Raw genomic sequence first — 21,726 nt, forward strand, 5'->3', positions numbered from 1 at the left:
TGTATTTAATGAAGTGTGTGTGCATTATATACACACACACTCTGCATTAAATACAGGGAGTCAGACTCCCATCAACTGGGCATTTATTTATTAATTAATTATTTTTTAGTTTTTTTATATTTATCAGGTTGTTTATTTTTTATTTCCCCCCCCCCCCCCCCCCTCCGTTCTTCATACTTGGCCAGGGAGGGGGGGGGATGTCCAGGGGGAGGGGAGGCTGTGCAGGGGCCGGTACTTACTGCCGGTGTAAATCTCGCGGTCTGCTCCCAGTCTAAATCTCGCGGCCCGTGTGTCTCGCGAGATTTACACTGGGAGCTTAACAGAGGTGCCGCGCGGACGTGCTGGGAGCTGACCGGAGCAGCTGTAAAGGTAAGTAACAGCTTCTCCGGCCCCCAACATGTCATGGTCTGTATTATGGCAATGTAAGTTGCCATAATACAGACCTAGACTCGAGTATAAGACGAGTCTAAAAAAAAAAGTCGCCACCAAAAAAAGCCTTTAGCTTTGATTACGGCACGCATTCGCTGTGGCATTGTTTCGATAAGCTTCTGCAATGTCACAAGATTTATTTCCATCCAGTGTTGCATTATTTTTTCACCAAGATCTTGCATTGATGATGGTAGAGTCTGACTGCTGCACAAAGCCTTCGCCAGCACATCCCAAAGATTCTCAATGGGGTTCAGGTCTGGACTCTGTGGTGGCCAATCCATGTGTGAAAATTATGTCTCATGCTCCCTGAACCACTCTTTCACAATTTGAGCCCGATGAATCCTGACATTGTCATCTTGGAATATGCATGTGCCATCAGGGAAGTACAAACCCATTGATGGAATAACCTGGTAATTCAATATGTTCATGTAGTCAGCTGACCTCATTCTTGGAGCACATACTGTTGCTGAACCTAGACCTGACCAACGCAACCCCAGATCATAGCACTGCCCCCACAGGCTTGTACAGTAGGCACTAGGTATGACGGGTGCATCACTTCATCTGCCTCTCTTCTTACCCTGATGCGCCCATCACTCTGGAACAGGGTAAATCTGGACTCATCAGACCACATGACCTTCCTCCATTGCTCCAGAGTCCAATCTTTATGCTCCCTAGCAAAATTGAAGCCTTTTTTTCTGGTTTGCCTCACTGATTAGTGGTTTTCTTACGGCTACACAGCTGTTCAGTCCCAACCCCTTGAGTTCCCTTCACATTGTGCGTGTGGAAATTCTCTTACTTTCACTATTAAACATAGCCCTGAGTTCTACTGTTGTTTTTCTTCGATTTGATTTCACCAAACGTTTAAGTGATCACCGATCACGATCATTCAGGATTTTTTTCCTGCCACATTTGTTCCTCGAATACGATGGGTCCCCACTATCCTTCCTGTTTTTAATAATGCGTTGGACAGTTCTTAACCCAATTTTAGTAGTTTCTGCAATCTCCTTAGATGTTTTCTCTGCTTGATGCATGCCAATGATTTGACCCTTCTCAAACAGACTAACATATTTTCCAAGACCACGAGATGTGTCTTTCGACATGGTTGTTTAACCACCTCAGCCCCCAGTGCTTAAACACCCTGAAAGACCAGGCCACTTTTTACACTTCTGACCTACACTACTTTCACCGTTTATTGCTCGGTCATGCAACTTACCACCCAAATGAATTTTACCTCCTTTTCTTCTCACTAATAGAGCTTTCATTTGGTGGTATTTCATTGCTGCTGACATTTTTACTTTTTTTGTTATTAATCGAAATTTAACGATTTTTTTGCAAAAAAATGACATTTTTCACTTTCAGTTGTAAAATTTTGCAAAAAAAACGACATCCATATAGAAATTTTGCTCTAAATTTATAGTTCTACATGTCTTTGATAAAAAAAAAATGTTTGGGTAAAAAAAAAATGGTTTGGGTAAAAGTTATAGCGTTTACAAACTATGGTACAAAAATGTGAATTTCCGCTTTTTGAAGCAGCTCTGACTTTCTGAGCACCTGTCATGTTTCCTGAGGTTCTGCAATGCCCAGACAGTACAAACACCCCACAAATGATCCCATTTCGGAAAGTACACACCCTAAGGTATTCGCTGATGGGCATAGTGAGTTCATAGAACTTTTTATTTTTTGTCACAAGTTAGCGGAAAATGATGATTTTTTTTTTTTTTTTTTTTTTTTTTTCTTACAAAGTCTCATATTCCACTAACTTGTGACAAAAAATAAAAACTTCTATGAACTCACTATGCCCATAACGAAATACCTTGGGGTCTCTTCTTTCCAAAATGGGGTCACTTGTGGGGTAGTTATACTGCCCTGGCATTCTAGGGGCCCAAATGTGTGGTAAGGAGTTTGAAATCAAATTCTGAAAAAAATGACCTGTCAAATCCGAAAGGTGCTCTTTGGAATATGGGCCCCTTTGCCCACCTAGGCTGCAAAAAAGTGTCACACATCTGGTATCTCCGTACTCAGGAGAAGGTGGGGAATGTGTTTTGGGGTGTCATTTTATATATACCCATGCTGGGTGAGAGAAATATCTTGGCAAAAGACAACTTTGTATAAAAAAATGGGAAAAGTTGTCTTTTGCCAAGATATTTATCTCACCCAGCATGGGTATATATAAAATGACACCCCAAAACACATTCCCCACCTTCTCCTGAGTACGGAGATACCAGATGTGTGACACTTTTTTGCAGCCTAGGTGGGCAAAGGGGCCCATATTCCAAAGAGCACCTTTCGGATTTCACTCATCATTTTTTACAGAATTTGATTTCAAACTCCTTACCACACATTTGGGCCCCTAGAATGACAGGGCAGTATAACTACCCCACAAGTGACCCCATTTTGGAAAGAAGACACCCCAAGGTATTCCGTGAGGGGCATGGCGAGTTCCTAGAATTTTTTATTTTTTGTCACAAGTTAGTGGAAAATTATGATTTTTTTTTTTTTTTTTTTTTTTTCATACAAAGTCTCATATTCCACTAACTTGTGACAAAAAATAAAAACTTCCATGAACTCACTATGCCCATCAGCGAATACCTTGGGGTCTCTTCTTTCCAAAATGGGGTCACTTGTGGGGTAGTTATACTGCCCTGGCATTCTAGGGGCCCAAATGTGTGGTAAGGAGTTTGAAATCAAATTCAGTAAAAAATGACCTATGAAATCCAAAAGGTGCTCTTTGGAATGTGGGCCCCTTTGCCCACCTAGGCTGCAAAAAAGTGTCACACATCTGGTATCCCCGTACTCAGGAGAAGTTGAGGAATGTGTTTTGGGGTGTCTTTTTACATATACCCATGCTGGGTGAGATAAATATCTTGGTCAAATGCCAACTTTGTATAAAAAAATGGGAAAAGTTGTCTTTTGCCAAGATATTTCTCTCACCCAGCATGGGTATATGTAAAATGACACCCCAAAACACATTCCCCACCTTCTCCTGAGTACGGAGATACCAGATGTGTGACACTTTTTTGCAGCCTAGGTGGGCAAAGGGGCCCATATTCCAAAGAGCACCTTTCGGATTTGACAGGTCATTTTTTTCAGAATTTGATTTCAAACTCCTTACCACACATTTGGGCCCCTAGAATGCCAGGGCAGTATAACTACCCCACAAGTGACCCCATTTTGGAAAGAAGACACCCCAAGGTATTCGCTGATGGGCATAGTGAGTTCATGGAAGTTTTTATTTTTTGTCACAAGTTAGTGGAATATGAGACTTTGTATGAAAAAAAAAAAAAAAAAAAAAATCATCATTTTCCACTAACTTGTGACAAAAAATAAAAAATTCTAGGAACTTGCCATGCCCCTCACGGAATACCTTGGGGTGTCTTCTTTCCAAAATGGGGTCACTTGTGGGGTAGTTATACTGCCCTGGCATTCTAGGGGCCCAAATGTGTGGTAAGGAGTTTGAAATCAAATTCTGAAAAAAATGACCTGTCAAATCCGAAAGGTGCTCTTTGGAATATGGGCCCCTTTGCCCACCTAGGCTGCAAAAAAGTGTCACACATCTGGTATCTCCGTACTCAGGAGAAGGTGGGGAATGTGTTTTGGGGTGTCATTTTACATATACCCATGCTGGGTGAGAGAAATATCTTGGCAAAAGACAACTTTTCCCATTTTTTTATACAAAGTTGGCATTTGACCAAGATATTTATCTCACCCAGCATGGGTATATGTAAAAAGACACCCCAAAACACATTCCTCAACTTCTCCTGAGTACGGGGATACCAGATGTGTGACACTTTTTTGCAGCCTAGGTGGGCAAAGGGGCCCACATTCCAAAGAGCACCTTTTGGATTTCATAGGTCATTTTTTACTGAATTTGATTTCAAACTCCTTACCACACATTTGGGCCCCTAGAATGCCAGGGCAGTATAACTACCCCACAAGTGACCCCATTTTGGAAAGAAGAGACCCCAAGGTATTCGCTGATAGGCATAGTGAGTTCATGGAAATTTTTATTTTTTGTCACAAGTTAGTGGAATATGAGACTTTGTATGAAAAAAAAATAAAAAATAAAAATCATCATTTTCCACTAACTTGTGACAAAAAATAAAAAATTCTAGGAACTTGCCATGCCCCTCACGGAATACCTTGGGGTGTCTTCTTTCCAAAATGGGGTCACTTGTGGGGTAGTTATACTGCCCTGGCATTTTCCAGGGGCCCTAATGTCTGGTAAGTAGGTAAATGACCTGTGAAATCCGAAAGGTGCTCTTTGGAATGTGGGCCCCTTTGCCCACCTAGGCTGCAAAAAAGTGTCACACATCTGGTATCTCCGTACTCAGGAGAAGGTGGGGAATGTGTTTTGGGGTGTCTTTTTACATATACCCATGCTGGGTGAGAGAAATATCTTGGCAAAAGACAACTTTTCCCATTTTTTTTATACAAAGTTGGCATTTGACCAAGATATTTATCTCACCCAGCATGGGTATATGTAAAATGACACCCCAAAACATATTCCCCAACTTCTGCTGAATACGGAGATACCACATGTGTGACACTTTTTTGCAGCCTAGGTGGGCAAAGGTGCCCAAATTCCTTTTAGGAGGGCATTTTTAGACATTTGGATACCAGACTTCTTCTCACGCTTTGGGGCCCCTAAAATGCCAGGGCAGTATAAATACCCCACATGTGACCCCATTTTGGAAAGAAGACACCCCAAGGTATTCAATGAGGGGCATGGCGAGTTCATTGAAAAAAAAAAAATTTGGCACAAGTTAGCGGAAATTGATTTTTTTGATTTTGTTCTCACAAAGTCTCCCTTTCCGCTAACTTGGGACAAAAATTTCAATCTTTCATGGACTCAATATGCCCCTCAGCGAATACCTTGGGGTGTCTTCTTTCCAAAATGGTGTTATTTGTGGGGTGTTTGTACTGCCCTGGCATTTGAGGGTCTCCGCAATCATTACATGTATGCCCAGCATTAGGAGTTTCTGCTATTCTCCTTATATTGAGCATACGGGTAATGAGATTTTTTTTTTCCGTTCAGCCTCTGGGCTGAAAGAAAAAAATGAACGGCACAGATTTCTTCATTCGCATCGATCAATGTGGATGAAAAAATCTCTGCCAAAAAAAGAAAAAGGAGGGGAAAGGCGTCTGCCAGGACATAGGAGCTCCGCCCAACATCCATACCCACTTCAGCTCGTATGCCCTGGCAAACCAGATTTCTCCATTCACATCAATCGATGTGGATGAATAAATCATTGCCGGGATTTTTTTTTTATATATACAAAGTGTTTGCCAAAGTATATGAACACCGCCACCTCCTCAGCTCATATGCCTCGGCAAACGTATCTTTTACTGCAGAGGAGAAATCTCGTCTTGCAGCGCCGCATACACCGACTTGCGTGTAATCTGACAGCAGCGCAATGCTTCTGTCCGAATGCACATCAGTGCTGCAGCTAGTCGATCGGTTGGTCCACCTGAAAGGTAAAAAAAACAAAACAAAAAAGAAAAAACCAGGCCGCAAAGCAATAACTTTATTAACTGTTGAACAGAACATAGAAACTTTTTTTAAACTTTTTTAACTGAACATTTAACTTTTTTACTTACCGGTATTTTTTTTTTTGTTTAGTTTTTTTTACCTTTTATAGAACAAACCTCTCCTTCCCCATGGGACAATGTGCAAAGCGCAAATCGCCCAAAGATGTGGCGAAGTACATTATGCACTTTATCCCAGGTGAAAGGAGAGGTTTGCAGCAGCTGTGAGTGAATGGGCCCTAATAGCCCTGTGTGCCTGTCCTGGTGAGATGTGATCCCTATGCTAAGTGTACCTGTGTGTGGTACTTCCGGAAACACTCTCCATAGCATAGGGCAGGGTGGTCAGCACAGTCAGGACAGAAATAGCGGGTGTCACGCCTTATTCCACTCCTGCTACAGACACGACATCTTTTTCGGGGTGACGGTTGGGTTGAGGTACCAGGAACGACACTGGGGAAATGTCGCTCGTGTAGACGGCTAACTACACTGGTGGATGGGGCCACGGAACCTCCTGGGTAAAGGAGGTTCTCGATGATCTCTTCCTGGAATTTGAGGAAGGATCCTGTTCTCCCAGCCTTACTGTAGAGAACAAAACTATTGTAGAGCGCCAATTGAATTAAATATACAGACACCTTCTTATACCAGCGTCTGGTTCTGCGGGAAACTAAATACGGAGACAACATCTGGTCATTGAAGTCCACCGCTCCCATGAGCGCATTATAGTCGTGGACACAGAGGGGCTTTTCAATGACACGGGTTGCTCGCTCAATTTGGATTGTCGTGTCTGCGTGAATGGAGGAGAGCATGTAAACGTCACGCTTGTCTCTCCATTTCACCGCGAGCAGTTCTTCGTTACACAAGGCAGCCCTCTGCCCCCTTGCAAGACGGGTGGTTACAAGCCGTTGGGGGAAGCCCACGCGACTAGTTCGCATGGTGCCACAGGCGCAAATCCGTTCTAGAAACAAATGCCTAAAGAGGGCCACACTTGTGTAGAAATTGTCCACATAAAGATGGTACCCCTTGCCGAATAAGGGTGACACCAAGTCCCAGACTGTCTTCCCACTGCTCCCCAGGTAGTCAGGGCAACCGACCGGCTCCAGGGTCTGATCTTTTCCCTCATAGATCCGAAATTTGTGGGTATAGCCTGTGGCCCTTTCCCAGAGCTTATACAATTTGACCCCATACCGGGCACGCTTGCTTGGGATGTATTGTTTGAAGCCAAGGCGCCCGGTAAAATGTATTAGGGACTCGTCTACGCAGATGTTTTGCTCAGGGGTATACAAATCTGCAAATTTCAGGTTGAAATGGTCTATGAGGGGCCGAATTTTGTGGAGCCGGTCAAAAGCAGGGTGGCCTCTGGGACGGGAGGTGGTATTGTCGCTAAAATGCAGAAAACGTAGGATGGTCTCAAATCGTGTCCTGGACATAGCAGCAGAGAACATGGGCATGTGATGAATTGGGTGCGTTGACCAATATGACCGCAATTCATGCTTTTTTGTCAGGCCCATGTTGAGGAGAAGGCCCAAAAAAATTTTAAGCTCGGAAACTTGGACTGGTTTCCACCGGAAAGGCTGGGCATAATAGCTTCCCGGGTTAGCGGTTATAAATTGTGTGGCATACTGGTTGGTCTCTGCCACGACTAAGTCCAAGAGCTCCGCAGTCAAGAACAGCTCAAAAAATCCCAGGGCCGAACCGATTTGAGCCGTCTCAACCCGAACTCCAGACTGGGCGGTGAAAGGGGGAACTACTGGTGCGGCTGAAGTTGGTGACTGCCAATCAGGATTTGCCAGCACCTCAGGGACTCTAGGGGCTCTACGGGCCCGTCTTTGCGGTGGCTGCGACGGGGTAACTATTGCACGTGCCACCGTACCAGCTTCAACTGCCCTTCTGGTGCTCGCTACTTCACCAGGTTGTACGGCAGTGCTGGTACTAGGTCCAGGAAGGGCTGCGCTGCTGGTGTATGCCTCACCACGTGATCCGGCAGCGACAGCCCCACTCTGCTGCTCTTGAAGCGGATCCTGCGTAACCTGTGGTCTAGCGACATGGGGCCGGGTACGCCTGGTGCTGCCAGGGACCTCCACCTCCTCGTCCGAACTTTGGGTCAGAGAGCCACTGCTTTCCACAGGTTCATATTCTGACCCGCTAGATTCGTCAGATGAGGGTTCCCACTCCTCATCCGACTGGGTCAGAATCCTGTAGGCCTCTTCAGAAGAATACCCCCTGTTTGACATTTTGGACTACTAAATTTAGGGGTATTCCCTGAGACTACCCAAGAAAAAAAGCAAACCTGTCTTACAAAGGGGAGGCTAGCGAAGTACCGGAGGCTGCTGCGGTTGATAAAAAATATCAAAACTGATTTTTTTATCGCCGCAGTGCGTGTAAAATGAATGTGCAGTGATCAAAAAATAATAATTTTTTGTCACTGCGGTGGGGCGGGCGTGGGTGAACGCACGTGTGGGCGACCGATCAGGCCTGATCGGGCAAACACTGCGTTTTGGGTGGAGGGCGAGCTAAGGTGACACTAATACTATTATAGATCTGACCGTGATCAGTTTTGATCACTTACAGATACTATAAAAGTACAAATGCTGATTAGCGATACGCTAAACAGCGAATAAAAGTGACTGCGGTGCGGTGGGGTGGGCGCTAACTGACGCTAACTACCTAACCAAGGGGCCTAAACTATCCCTAAAACCTAACAGCCAATACCAGTGAAAAAAAAAAAGTGACAGTTTACACTGATCACTTTTTTTCCTTTCACTAGTGATTGACAGGGGCGATCAAAGGGGTGATCAAAGGGTTAATTGGGGTGCAGGTGGGTGATCTGGGGCTAAGGTGTAGTGTTTGGTGTACTCACAGTTCAGTCTGCTCCTGTGCTGGATCCAACCGACGAAAAGGACCAGCACAGGAGCAGACAAGCCATATAACAGATCATATTTACTAATATGATCTGTTATATGACTTTGGATTGGATTTTTTGAAAATCGCCAGCCTGCCAGCCAATGATCGTTGCTGGCAGGCTGGTGACGAAATACTTCTTTTAATTTTGCCGGCCCGCGATGCGCATGCGCGGGCCGGCTTTGAGCGAAATCTCGCGTCTCGCGAGATGACGCGTATATGCGTGACTCTGCGCAGCGCTGCCACCTCCGGAACGCAATCCTGCGTTAGGCGGTCCGGAGGTGGTTAAGAAATGAGAAGCAACTCATTGCACCAGTTGGGGTTAAATAACTTATTGCCAGCTGAAAGATAAATCGCCCATGCAGTAATTATCCAATAGGAGGCTCATAACTATTTGCTTAGTTAAATCCAGGTGGAGACTTTTTTTTTTGGACAGGCAGTGTATATATATAATATATATATGTGTGTGTGTATGTGTAAAAATAAATAGTAACTTATTGGTGCATAAATTATCTAGAATGGTTTTCAGGCAATGCTTTTCTTTAAAAAAATAAATAAGGCAAAATGGCTTAACCACTTCCCGCAACTGTAACGCCGAAAGGCGTCATTGCGGCGGCTCCCCCAGGCTACGCTAACGCCAATAGGCGTCATCTCGCGTGAGCCGAGATTTCCTGTGAACGCGCGCACACAGGCGCGCGCGCTCACAGGAACGGAAGGTAAGAGAGTTGATCTCCAGCCTGCCAGCGGCGATCGTTCGCTGGCAGGCTGGAGATGTGTTTTTTTTAACCCCTAACAGGTATATTAGACGCTGTTTTGATAACAGCGTCTAATATACCTGCTACCTGGTCCTCTGGTGGTCCCCTTTGTTTGGATCGACCACCAGAGGACACAGGTAGCTCAGTAAAGTAGCACCAAGCACCACTACACTACACTACACCCCCCCCCCGTCACTTATTAACCCCTTATTAGCCCCTGATCACCCCTGATCACCCCCCTGTCATTGATCACCCCCCTGTCATTGATCACCCCCCTGTAAAGCTCCATTCAGACGTCCGCATGATTTTTACGGATCCACTGATAGATGGATCGGATCCGCAAAACGCATCCGGACGTCTGAATGAAGCCTTACAGGGGCATGATCAATGACTGTGGTGATCACCCCATATAGACTCCCTGATCACCCCCCTGTCATTGATTACCCCCCTGTAAAGCTCCATTCAGATGTCCGCATGATTTTTACGGATGCACTGATAGATGGATCGGATCCGCAAAACGCATACGGACGTCTGAATGAAGCCTTACAGGGGCATGATCAATGACTGTGGTGATCACCCCATATAGACTCCCTGATCACCCCCCTGTCATTGATCACCCCCCCTGTCATTGATCACCCCTCTGTAAGGCTCCATTCAGACATTTTTTTGGCCCAAGTTAGCGGAATTATTATTTTTTTTTCTTACAAAGTCTCATATTCCACTAACTTGTGTCAAAAAATAAAATCTCACATGAACTCACCATACCCCTCAAGGAAAACCAAATGCGTAAAAATTTTTAGACATTTATATTCCAGACTTCTTCTCACGCTTTAGGGCCCCTAGAATGCCAGGGCAGTATAAATACCCCACATGTGACCCCATTTCGGAAAGAAGACACCCCCAGGTATTCCGTGAGGGGCATATTGAGTCCATGAAAGATTGAAATTTTTGTCCCAAGTTAGCGGAACGGGAGACTTTGTGAGAAAAAAATTAAAAATATCAATTTCCGCTAACTTGTGCCAAAAAAAAAAAATTTCTATGAACTCGCCATGCCCCTCATTGAATACCTTGGGGTGTCTTCTTTCCAAAATGGGGTCACATGTGGGGTATTTATACTGCCCTGGCATTCTAGGGGCCCCAAAGCGTGAGAAGAAGTCTGGTATCCAAATGTCTAAAAATGCCCTCCTAAAAGGAATTTGGGCACCTTTGCGCATCTAGGCTGCAATAAAGTGTCACACATCTGGTATCGCCGTACTCAGGAGAAGTTGGGGAATGTGTTTTGGGGTGTCATTTTACATATACCCATGCTGGGTGAGAGAAATATCTTGGTCAAATGCCAACTTTGTATAAAAAAATGGTAAAAGTTGTCTTTTGCCAAGATATTTCTCTCACCCAGCAAGGGTATATGTAAAATGACACCCCAAAACACATTCCCCAACTTCTCCTGAATACGGCGATACCACATGTGTGACACTTTTTTGCAGCCTAGGTGGGCAAAGGGGCCCATATTCCAAAGAGCACCTTTAGGATTTCACAGGTCATTTACCTACTTACCACACATTAGGGCCCCTGGAAAATGCCAGGGCAGTATAACTACCCCACAAGTGACCCCATTTTGGAAAGAAGACACCCCAAGGTATTCCGTGAGGGGCATGGCAAGTTCCTAGAATTTTTTATTTTTTGTCACAAGTTAGTGGAAAATGCTGATTTTTTTTTTTTTTTTTTTTTTTTCATACAAAGTCTCATATTCCACTAACTTGTGACAAAAAATAAAAACTTCCATGAACTCACTATGCCCATCAGCGAATACCTTGGGGTCTCTTCTTTCCAAAATGGGGTCACTTGTGGGGTAGTTATACTGCCCTGGCATTCTAGGGGCCCAAATGTGTGGTAAGGAGTTTGAAATCAAATTCTGTAAAAAATGACCTGTGAAATCCGAAAGGTGCTCTTTGGAATATGGGCCCCTTTGCCCACCTAGGCTGCAAAAAAGTGTCACACATCTGGTATCCCCGTACTCAGGAGAAGGTGGGGAATGTGTTTTGGGGTGTCTTTTTACATATACCCCTGCTGGGTGAGAGAAATATCTTGGCAAAAGACAACTTTTCCCATTTTTTTATACAAAGTTGGCATTTGACCAAGATATTTATCTCACCCAGCATGGGTATATGTAAAAAGACACCCCAAAACACATTCCTCAACTTCTCCTGAATACAGAGATACCAGATGTGTGACACTTTTTTGCAGCCTAGGTGGGCAAAGGGGCCCATATTCCAAAGAGCACCTTTCGGATTTCACAGGTCATTTTTTACAGAATTTGATTTCAAACTCCTTACCACACATTTGGGCCCCTAGAATGCCAGGGCAGTATAACTACCCCACAAGTGACCCCATTTTGGAAAGAAGAGACCCCAAGGTATTTCGTGATGGGCATAGTGAGTTCATAGAAGTTTTTATTTTTTGTCACAAGTTAGTGGAATATGAGACTTTGTAGGAAAAAAAATAAAATAAAAAAAAATCATCATTTTCCGCTAACTTGTGACAAAAAATAAAAAGTTCTATGAACTCACTATGCCCATCAGCGAATACCTTAGGGTGTCTACTTTCTAAAATGGGGTCATTTGTGGGGTGTTTGTACTGTCTGGGCATTGTAGAACCTCAGGAAACATGACAGGTGCTCAGAAAGTCAGAGCTGCTTCAAAAAGCGGAAATTCACATTTTTGTACCATAGTTTGTAAACGCTATAACTTTTACCCAAACCATTTTTTTTTTACCCAAACATTTTTTTTTTATCAAAGACATGTAGAACTATAAATTTAGAGCAAAATTTCTATATGGATCTCGTTTTTTTTGCAAAATTTTACAACTGAAAGTGAAAAATGTCATTTTTTTGCAAAAAAATCGTTAAATTTCGATTAATAACAAAAAAAGTAAAAATGTCAGCAGCAATGAAATACCACCAAATGAAAGCTCTATTAGTGAGAAGAAAAGGAGGTAAAATTCATTTGGGTGGTAAGTTGCATGACCGAGCAATAAATGGTGAAAGTAGTGTAGTGCCGATTTGTAAAAAAGGGCCTGGTCTTTAGGGGGGTATAAACCTGTGGTCCTTAAGTGGTTAAAATGGACAAAAAAAATCTATATTTATCTGCACCGATCCACTGCCATTGCAACACTGCATATGTCCCCACTGCTCTCCCTGTCCTGTTTCTGGGCTCGACACACAGGAAATGGCTTGGTCTGCCTTCTCAAGTAGTCACTGACGGAAGCGGGTCACCACTGCAGCCAGTGATTGGCTGGGCAGGTAGCTCAAGCCATTTCTTGTGTGTTGAGCCCTGGACCATGAGGTGGAGCTGAGCCGGTACTGGAGCAGCATCCGAATGGCAGCGTCAAAACATCAATGGAGGGGGAGTTGTGATTGTTTTCTAATTTTAACCCATTCTGTCCCATTTTATAAAGAAAAAGTAGTCCCTGGAAAACCCCTTTCAATCTAGAGATCAGTTTATGGTAATTAGACCAAATACCCAGACACAGTATATGTGCACCTTTAATCTCTGTATTTTTGTGGGTTGTTTGTTTCATTTAACAATACTGTAAGTTTTATTACATGGTTTAAATACCAAATTTATACAATTATTAAATGGATCTGTTTTTCTTTTAAGGCATTGCAGCACTGGTTGAACTACCTAAGAACTGCGTGGCTGCCGCAGTCGGAAGAGATTTGCGTAAGTTCATCCTTCTTATCACTAAGTAAGAGCTGTCTTTATAACTATATCCTTCTATAGGAAAGCCACAACTACAGAAGAATTTTTCTATCTAATAGAAATGTATTGAATTCTAAATTATTAATTAAACAGAAAAGCCAAGGGTGTCAACAGGGGGGTAAACGGGTTACTAAAGGTGTTTTCTGGGTGTAAAAGGTCATCAACATCAGATTGATGGGAGTCTGACTCCCGACACCCCTGCAATCAGCTATTTGAAGATGCTGCAATGCTTTGGTGAGCACCGCAACCATTTCTTAGGCCAATGATGTCACAATCATTGGTCACATGACCGCTCATTCCCATTCAAGTGAATGGGCCTGGGCTGTAATAAGTGCAGCCACTATACGATGTACGCTGCAAGGAGGCTGCACAGCTTGTCCAAGCGCTGCATCCCTTTCAAAAAGCTGATCGGTGGGGGTTTGGACTCCCACCGATCTGATATGGTTGACCTATCCTAAGGATAGGCCATCAATATGGTACTCCTGGAAAAACCCTTTAAAGCAGGAATCTAAGTACTGGCACCCCCACTGATCAGCTGTTCCAGGGAGCCACCAGAGCTCTCGTGAGTGTGGCGGGCTACACGCAGCTCACCAAGAACAGCACCATACATGGCAGTTATGCTTGGTATTGTAGCTGCAACTAGGTCATGTGACCAATGTACTGTGACAGGTGATCGGTGGAGGTCTCGGGTTTTGGAACCCCACCAATCTGATATTGACCTCCTATCCTGAGGATAGTTCATCGATCTTTTTTCCATGCATCCTGGCCACCTAGTTGTCCAGAGAACTTCAGCCTGTCCTATTCCCTTGACTAGAGCTGTAGTGCTGTAGCCTTATACAGCGGGTGACGAAGATGCTGCCACTCAGGGAAACAATAGATCTAGGCCGCAGTGCTGATTCTTAGGATTGTGGGGGGCCAGAGGTTGGAATAACCATTTCACTGCTGGTTTTGCTTTTAATAGGCATCTATAAACTTGGTGCAGGAGCTGCAGGGTCTGACAAGTGGAGCATTTCTGAAGTCAGATGTCTTTCTACTCACCAAGATGTTATTCGAACACTTGCAAATGTGAACGGTAAGAATTGTGTCCTATTTAGGTGTCTTTTCTTTAGACTGCTGTATGTTTGACTTTCTGATTGAAGAAACTCTCAGGCATGATTTATGCATTCATATAGATGTGTACTTATTTGAATTGCAAATTCAGTGCACAGAAAAATGACCCAAATGAACATCGCTGCTTAAAAATATACAATCCTATCTGCTACTATTTATATCAATTACTAAAATATGGAATTCACTTTTTCACTGAAATGTATTTTATATAATGTTTGTTTCTTTTAAATGGTTATGTCCATCGTGGGCATTTATGGCAGTGTTCAGCTATTCCCATAGACAATGGAGAGAGCCTCATGTAAGTTTGGCCCACCTTTTGATCCCCTGTGGATATGCTGTAAATGCCCACGATAAATATACCAACGTTTACTGGTTTATTGGGAATTGTGGTAGAAGCAGTTATTTATTGCACATAGATTGTGGTACTTTAAAGGCTATATTTTTTATTATTGCATTCTACTAATTTTGGGCTCAGTCATTTTTTTGAATTGGTCTTTATTAAAAGATTTCAGCAGTTTTTCTTCTATAGCCTTTAATTTCAGTGCATTTGCAGACTAGCAGGCTTTCTGTTTTACACTGAATCCATCAGAGAGCTGCTATGACAGCTCAATCTGTAGCCCTTATCTCTGAACTTCTGACAGCTCATAAACACTCATTTAGCTATCCTGATAAGAATTTAGCTAGAATGAGTGTTTGAGCTGTTACGAGATCAGACAGAACAGTTCCCTTGAAGCAGAGACCAAAAGTTTGCCAACATACAGTAACTGAAAGCTGTAGGGAAAAAAAAAAAAATTGAAAATTTAGAAGAAATACTAATTGAATGCAATAATAAAAATTGCCCCAAAGGTGTCCATAGCCTTTAAATCCCTCCCTTAATAGTAGAGTATAAGCAGGGGAATTTCAGTTCAAAACTGGCGCTATTCGCAGAATACAGATGACTTGTATGGATCCGGTTTTTCCTGTGTCCAGGGAGAAGCTGCTCGATATCTAAATTCCTGTTCATAAAGGGATTGCTGTTCCTGCACTTGTCCTATATATTCAAGTGACTCCAAAGCTTTACTTGCGTATTTCAAACTATTTTCCTACAAAATTGGTCTCCATTGTGCAATAGGGATCGGTCCATGTTTATGTGCAGCCCATTCGTGTCTATAATCTGTGCTGAATAGTTAACATTTTATAGTCACCCAAAATATATTTGTGCAATAGCGACTTTACCAGCAAGCACAGTGCGTTAATATATTATGCAAACATTTATGCACTAATAAAGCATAAATTTTATGGAAGCACCATTAACGGACAAGAGCAATCAAGTTACGTTGTAAAATCTTTCAGGTAATATAGAGTAAGCGTGACAGGATATTATCGTGATTAGTGACTAGTAGTAAAGTTTCGCCCAGCGTTTCCAGAGTGTCAGAAGTATCCGTTGCAGTTAAATGTGCGCTTTATTTCAAGAGGAGGACTTAAAGGAGGCCTAGAATTGCTGCAAATAAAAGGACACTATTACCACAAAACATTGTAAAAATGTTTTTTTAAACCATTTTTCTGCAGGAATCATTTTTTATTGTGTTTTGTATTTCGTGGAGTCTTTTTGTGTAAACGGATGAAATTCTGTAGTTTTCACATTCGCCACTAGATGTCGCTACCACAAATTGGTAAGATAGGATTTTTTTGTACTTGCCTGTAAAATCCTATTCTTGCTGAGTTCATTGGGGGACACAGAAGTCCATGGGTATAGCTGCTGTCACTAGGAGGCGTCACTAAGCAAAAAAGTGTTAGCTCCTCCTCTCAGCTATACCCCTCCTGCAGACACTGAGCTGATCAGTTTGTACAAAAGCAGTAGAAGCAGCCAGGAGAAGCCAACAGAACACAATAAAAAGGAAGAAAACCGCAGATGGGTCATCAAGAACCAGAAGGACCCATATAGGAGAACCAGCAATGTACATACAGGGTGGGAGCTGTGTCCCCCAATGAACTCGGCGAGAAAAGGATTTTACAGGTGAGCACAAAAAATCCTATTTTCTCGCTCGTATCATTGGGGGACACAGAAGACCATGGAATGTTAAAGAGCAGTACCATGGGGAGGGAACAAGAACAGAACGAATCCCAGGCCGGTCATAAGGCCCCGCACAGAAATGCAGGGGAAAGACACACCAGGAACCCTGAAAAGGGACAGGAAGACTCATTCCCCGGAAGGCCAGCCATAGAGCGGCTGAATACGCAGAGGCTCTGGCTGGGCAGAAGAAAGAACAGCCTAGTGAATATAAGTCATGGCTTAGAACACTTCAGAAGAAGTGGAGAGAACGCAGAATATCCACAAGGTGGACAAGAATGAAAACAAGACGGTCACCAAAAGCAACTGAGCGATTGTGGAAGATACAGCAGATAATTACGTAGCCTGGATCCAGAGGATGAAGACGAACTGAAAATGGCATCTGGATATAAAGGGCCAAAGAACTGCAGATGTAACAAAACTTGCCCCCCATGGGGGAAAAAGTAGAGGTGCCCGAAGGCAAAGGCCCCACACACCATACTGGACTGCCAGAAGAGAAGAACACTCCAGCGGGACCATGACGAACAAGTCGGTGCTAGAGAACCTGGAAGTCAGGCATGAGAATGGCCCACAAGAAAAATTCCAGAACAAGCTAGGAGAGAAGGCTGCCTGAACTGGCAGACCTAATCAGAAGCTGCAGACAGGAACCAGAGATAGGAAAAATATTGCGCCAGGAAGGGAGTGTGGACCCCGAACGCCACAAAGTCCCATAAAAAAAAGCTGGTAACAGAACCAACACCACCCGCGCAGGCATATGAAAACCCAATGGCTATGAACACTGGCCGAGCAGGCAGTAACAGTATGTGGGGGAGCGCAACTACTTGCCCTAAGGAAGGGGAGACGTAGAAGCAGCCGATGCAGCTTAGTAAAAAAACAGCACTTAGGGGCAGTACGACCGGTCGACCCGGTGAGGGGAGCCATGTAGACAACTCGCATATGCAAACTGAATAAGTGCATGCCCAAACTCCACACGGAGGGAACGCTGATGCTGTCACCGTAGTAGATTGTAGAGGCAATGCGATACATGTAAAGGGAACAAGGCACTAAGCCAGCACCATAGAAATCAGTAGGTTATACCAGGTACAGAAAACGTCCAGCAGAAGTAAGCAAACCCCTTAGCCACAGGGTGTAATGGCAGAACATAATCAAAGTGCCCCCTGTGGAAGAAGGAAATGTAGACACGATCACAACTACATCTAGCGAGAAGGCACCAGGAGGAGTGCTGTGTAGATGCCGCCGGAATGCCAGGGCCGATGCTCCACATGGAGGAAGGGGATGAGGAGAAAACCATAAATGTAGTGTCCCCGCCCATGCGTCATGTAAGCCGCAGTTGAAGGATGAATGCAAAAATTCCCCCTGGGAAGGATTCACGCAGTAGTAGCCATGGAACCGGAGTAGCCAGAATATCTATGGGCATCGCAAAGACTGCCTCACAGGGGGGAGGCGATAGCAACAACCATGGCCTCTAGGGTCAGAGGAGAGACAACAACCTGAAAATGAGGACAACTGCAATAGCCACCAAGAATTGGTGCTAGCGCAACACTCCACCTGAGAAGGAAGAAAAATGGCAATCGGAGCAGACGTTCCACCTACGGAAGGAGTGTGGACGCCGGGCATGCCAATGACAATCAACCAAATGAGATTGCCCCCCACAGGGACTCAAGGCACCAGAAAAGGTATGAGGTACGCCAACGCCCTGTTTGAGCTACAGGCTGTCCTGGAAGACCAAGGCTGCCACATAGGCGCCAGACACCAATCCAAACTAAGACTACCTGAGGAAGAGGGTAGTGTGAAGCAGTCACCGTATCCAGCAGTAGTGCCAAAATACCACCTATGACGTGGGATAAGGCTATTGTAGGTACGGTATCTAGCCAATAGGCCACCCATGCAACAAGGAACAAATGAGAGTAGTCGCAGTAGACCATGTTGAAGCAATTACTCTACCCGAGAAAGACAGACTGATAATATAATAGGAGGAACAGTTTCCAGTGGTAGTGTAATTACTCCGATGACGTAAAGAGGGGAACTGAAAAGATGTACAGGGTTCACTGGTAGTGCAATCACTACTGGTTGTGTAACTACTCTGTCAATGGGGGGAGGGTAATGCTACAGGATCTCTACTACGCAATTGTGGTGCAACTAATTCCCCAATAGAAGGGGGAAAACAGGCAGGACAGATGATATCCAGTATGAGAGTAATTACTCCGCCTGCGGAGGGGGTTAATGCAACCGGACGTATGGTATCCAATGGAAGTGCAATACTCCACCTAAGTAATAAGGGTAATGCAACAGTCTGTCCAGGATCCAGTGATTTGTGCAATTTACTCTATAGAAGCAGCGGGATAATGCTACAGGATATACAGTATGCGACTGCGGTGCAACGAAACCACTTATATAAGGGGGAAAACCGACAGGACGGATGACATCCAGCATTAATGCAATCACTCCACCTGTGTAGAGAGCAATGCAACAGGACGTATAGTATCTGGTGGAAGTGCAATTACTCCGTCTAAGGAAGAAGGGTAATTCAATCGTCTGTACAGGATCCAGTGGTAGTGCAATTACTCTGGGTACTGTACATTCTGTAGCATTACCCTCCTTCTATAGAGTAAGTGCAAATACAATAAATATTCCGCCCATGGAAAGAGGGCAATGCTACCGGACGTATAGGAACCAATGGGATGTAAACACTCCGCCGATAGGATTGATCTGCCCATAGAAAGAAGATAATGCTACGAGCCATACAGTACCCAGTGGAAGTTCAATTACTTCGCCTAAGGAAGGAGGGCAATGCTACAGGCCATACAGAACCCAGCGGGGGTGCAATTACTCCTCCTACAGAAGGAAGGTAATGGCATAGTCTGTACAGTATCCAGTGATAGAGCAGGTACCCCGCCTATGGAAGGGGGGTAATGCTACAGTCTTTACGGTATCCAGAGCAAGGGCAATTACTCCGCCTGTGGAAGGAGGGTAATGCTACAGGCCGTATGGTATCCATTGCAAGGGCAATTACTCCGCCTGTGGAAGGAGGGTATGCTACAGAATGTATGGGATCCAGTGCAAGGGCAATTATTCCACCTATGGAAGTAGGGTAATGCTACAGGCTGTATGGGATCAAGTGCAAGGGCAATTATTCCGCCTATGGAAGGAGGGTATGCTACAGAATGTACAAGGACCAGTGGTGAGCGCACATATTCTGCCTTGGAGGGAAGGGGATGTGACGGGACTCACGGAATTCAGTGGTGGTGTAACTACTCCGCCTATAGAAGGAGGGTAAGCTACAGAGAGTGCGGTATCCAGCGGTAGTGCCAGGATAGCTTACGCTATAGGACGTATCTATCCAGCGGTAAGGTAAAGAAACTTTGCCTACAGAATGGCGTGGGAACTAGGTTCAGAAGGACCAGATGGCTCCAAGGGTTAATAATATATGTGTGTGTATGTGTGTGTATATATATATATATATATATATAATATTTTTTTTTTTAGCTCGATTCTAACAAAACAGAGCTAGGGAAACTGCACCCACATCCACCTGTACTAATGACCAGCACTGTAAGCCTCAGCAGAGAGCCCAGTAAGCACTTTCCTCAGCACAGTAGTACTGAGGCAAGGAAGGGGTTAAGCAGAAAGCAGGGGCGGAGCTTATTGGGCAGCTGGTGGGGATTAAAGGGATTCTGTCACCAGGATTAACGATATAGCGATATTTATATGTGCCCATTAGTCTCCATGCAGTGTTTAAAATGATCCCACTGTTTATGCTCTGTGTGTGTTAGATTCTTGTAAAAATCGATCTTATTGATATGTAAATCACCTCTGTCAGGAGCCCAAGAGGTTGTCCCACGATCTCCTGGAGCCCAGCCGCACCCATCGATCCGGAGCCCAGCACCGCCTACCACTTAATTTATTCACTGCACTATCCCTGACGTCAGTTCTCCGCACGGGTGCAGACTACAGTGTCCACTGCGCCTGCGCTATATTAGGGCACTGAGAAGAACTGACGTCAGGGATAGTGCAGTGAATAAATTAAGTGGTAGGTGGTGCTTGGCTCCAGGAGATCGTGGGACAACCCCTTGGGCTCCTGACAGAGGTGATTTACATATCAATAAGATCTATTTTTACAAGAATCTAACACACACACAGCATAAACAGAGGGATCATTTTAAACACTGCATGGAGACGAATGGGCACATATAAATATCGCTATATCGTTAATCCTGGTGACACAGAATCCCTTTAAAGAAAAGCCAGGGGTATTTTTTTTTTTTGTTGTTGTTTTTTTTCTTAATGCATGTGCAATGTTTCAGCTGAGTAGCCTTTTTCCTACAGCTACTCCAATGGCTTTTGAGGTCCTGCCTCTCCATACCAAGGGGGTGAGTTGGACCAAGCCCTCAGAAGGCGCTCACACAATTATGCTACCTTCTGTTTACATCTCTGGGAGTAAGCAGAAGGTGGCCTGACATGAAGTCTCCCCTCCGGGGGAGGGACGCCTGCTGAAACTAAAGCCTCAGGTGGAGGTAAGCAGGCCTCCTTGGGGAATATTCACATGGGAAAACCTGAGAAGGGGAATTGGAGGAATGGAGCCTTGGGCACTGAGAGAATACTCAACCGTCTGGTGTTTTCTGACCTCTGGTTTCAGCCAGGTCACCAGCTTCCGTGTGTTACCCCTTGGTGAGGATAACTCCACCGGTAACAGAGGGGACTTGGCGGAGGCCGGACCTGGTGACCCGAAAGCTGGCGGGATACAGAGAGTTTAGGAACCTCTGGTCCATTCCCTTTCAGAATCTCCCCAGGTCCCACTTCTGGCACCTCCTGCAGTGGTGGCCATATAGGTGAATGGCCGTCCATGCAATACAAGGACAATTTAGAGCGTCTCTCCATTCTAGCTCATAGCGTTCCTGCACAGAGCGTATAGAAAGGGGCGGTCATCATAAGATAAGTTCTTTTTAACCATTTTGAATGAGCTGAGTATAGTCTTTTTTAGCGGTAAGAATATTTTTGTCTGTGTAGAAACGTTTAGCTCCCATTTTACTACTACTTTCCATCTAATTAATTGCAGATCATTTTTTAGTTGCTGAAAATACTACTCTTGGCCATTAAAACCATATAGCATGGTCTCCTAAAGGCTGGTGACCTTCAGCATTCCAACAAAACTCCACCAAGAGTGGTGCTCCGCAATGAAAGACTGGCGCAAACCTAAGGC

General features: G+C 44.4%; 1 protein-coding gene across 1 annotated transcript in view; it reads left to right on the plus strand.

Annotated features, from left to right (window-relative positions):
* The window catches only part of WDR41 (WD repeat domain 41), a 50,465-nt gene that overhangs the window by 18,810 nt on the left and 9,929 nt on the right, over positions 1-21,726 (plus strand). Inside the window, exons 7-8 of the mRNA XM_040421394.1 lie at positions 13,265-13,327; positions 14,328-14,438. Of these exons, the coding sequence (XP_040277328.1) occupies positions 13,265-13,327; positions 14,328-14,438 (174 nt within the window). The remainder of the gene's footprint in view (positions 1-13,264; positions 13,328-14,327; positions 14,439-21,726) is intronic.

This window comes from Bufo bufo, chromosome 2, assembly GCF_905171765.1.
Source record: "Bufo bufo chromosome 2, aBufBuf1.1, whole genome shotgun sequence".
NCBI classification, from domain to species: Eukaryota; Metazoa; Chordata; class Amphibia; order Anura; family Bufonidae; genus Bufo; species Bufo bufo.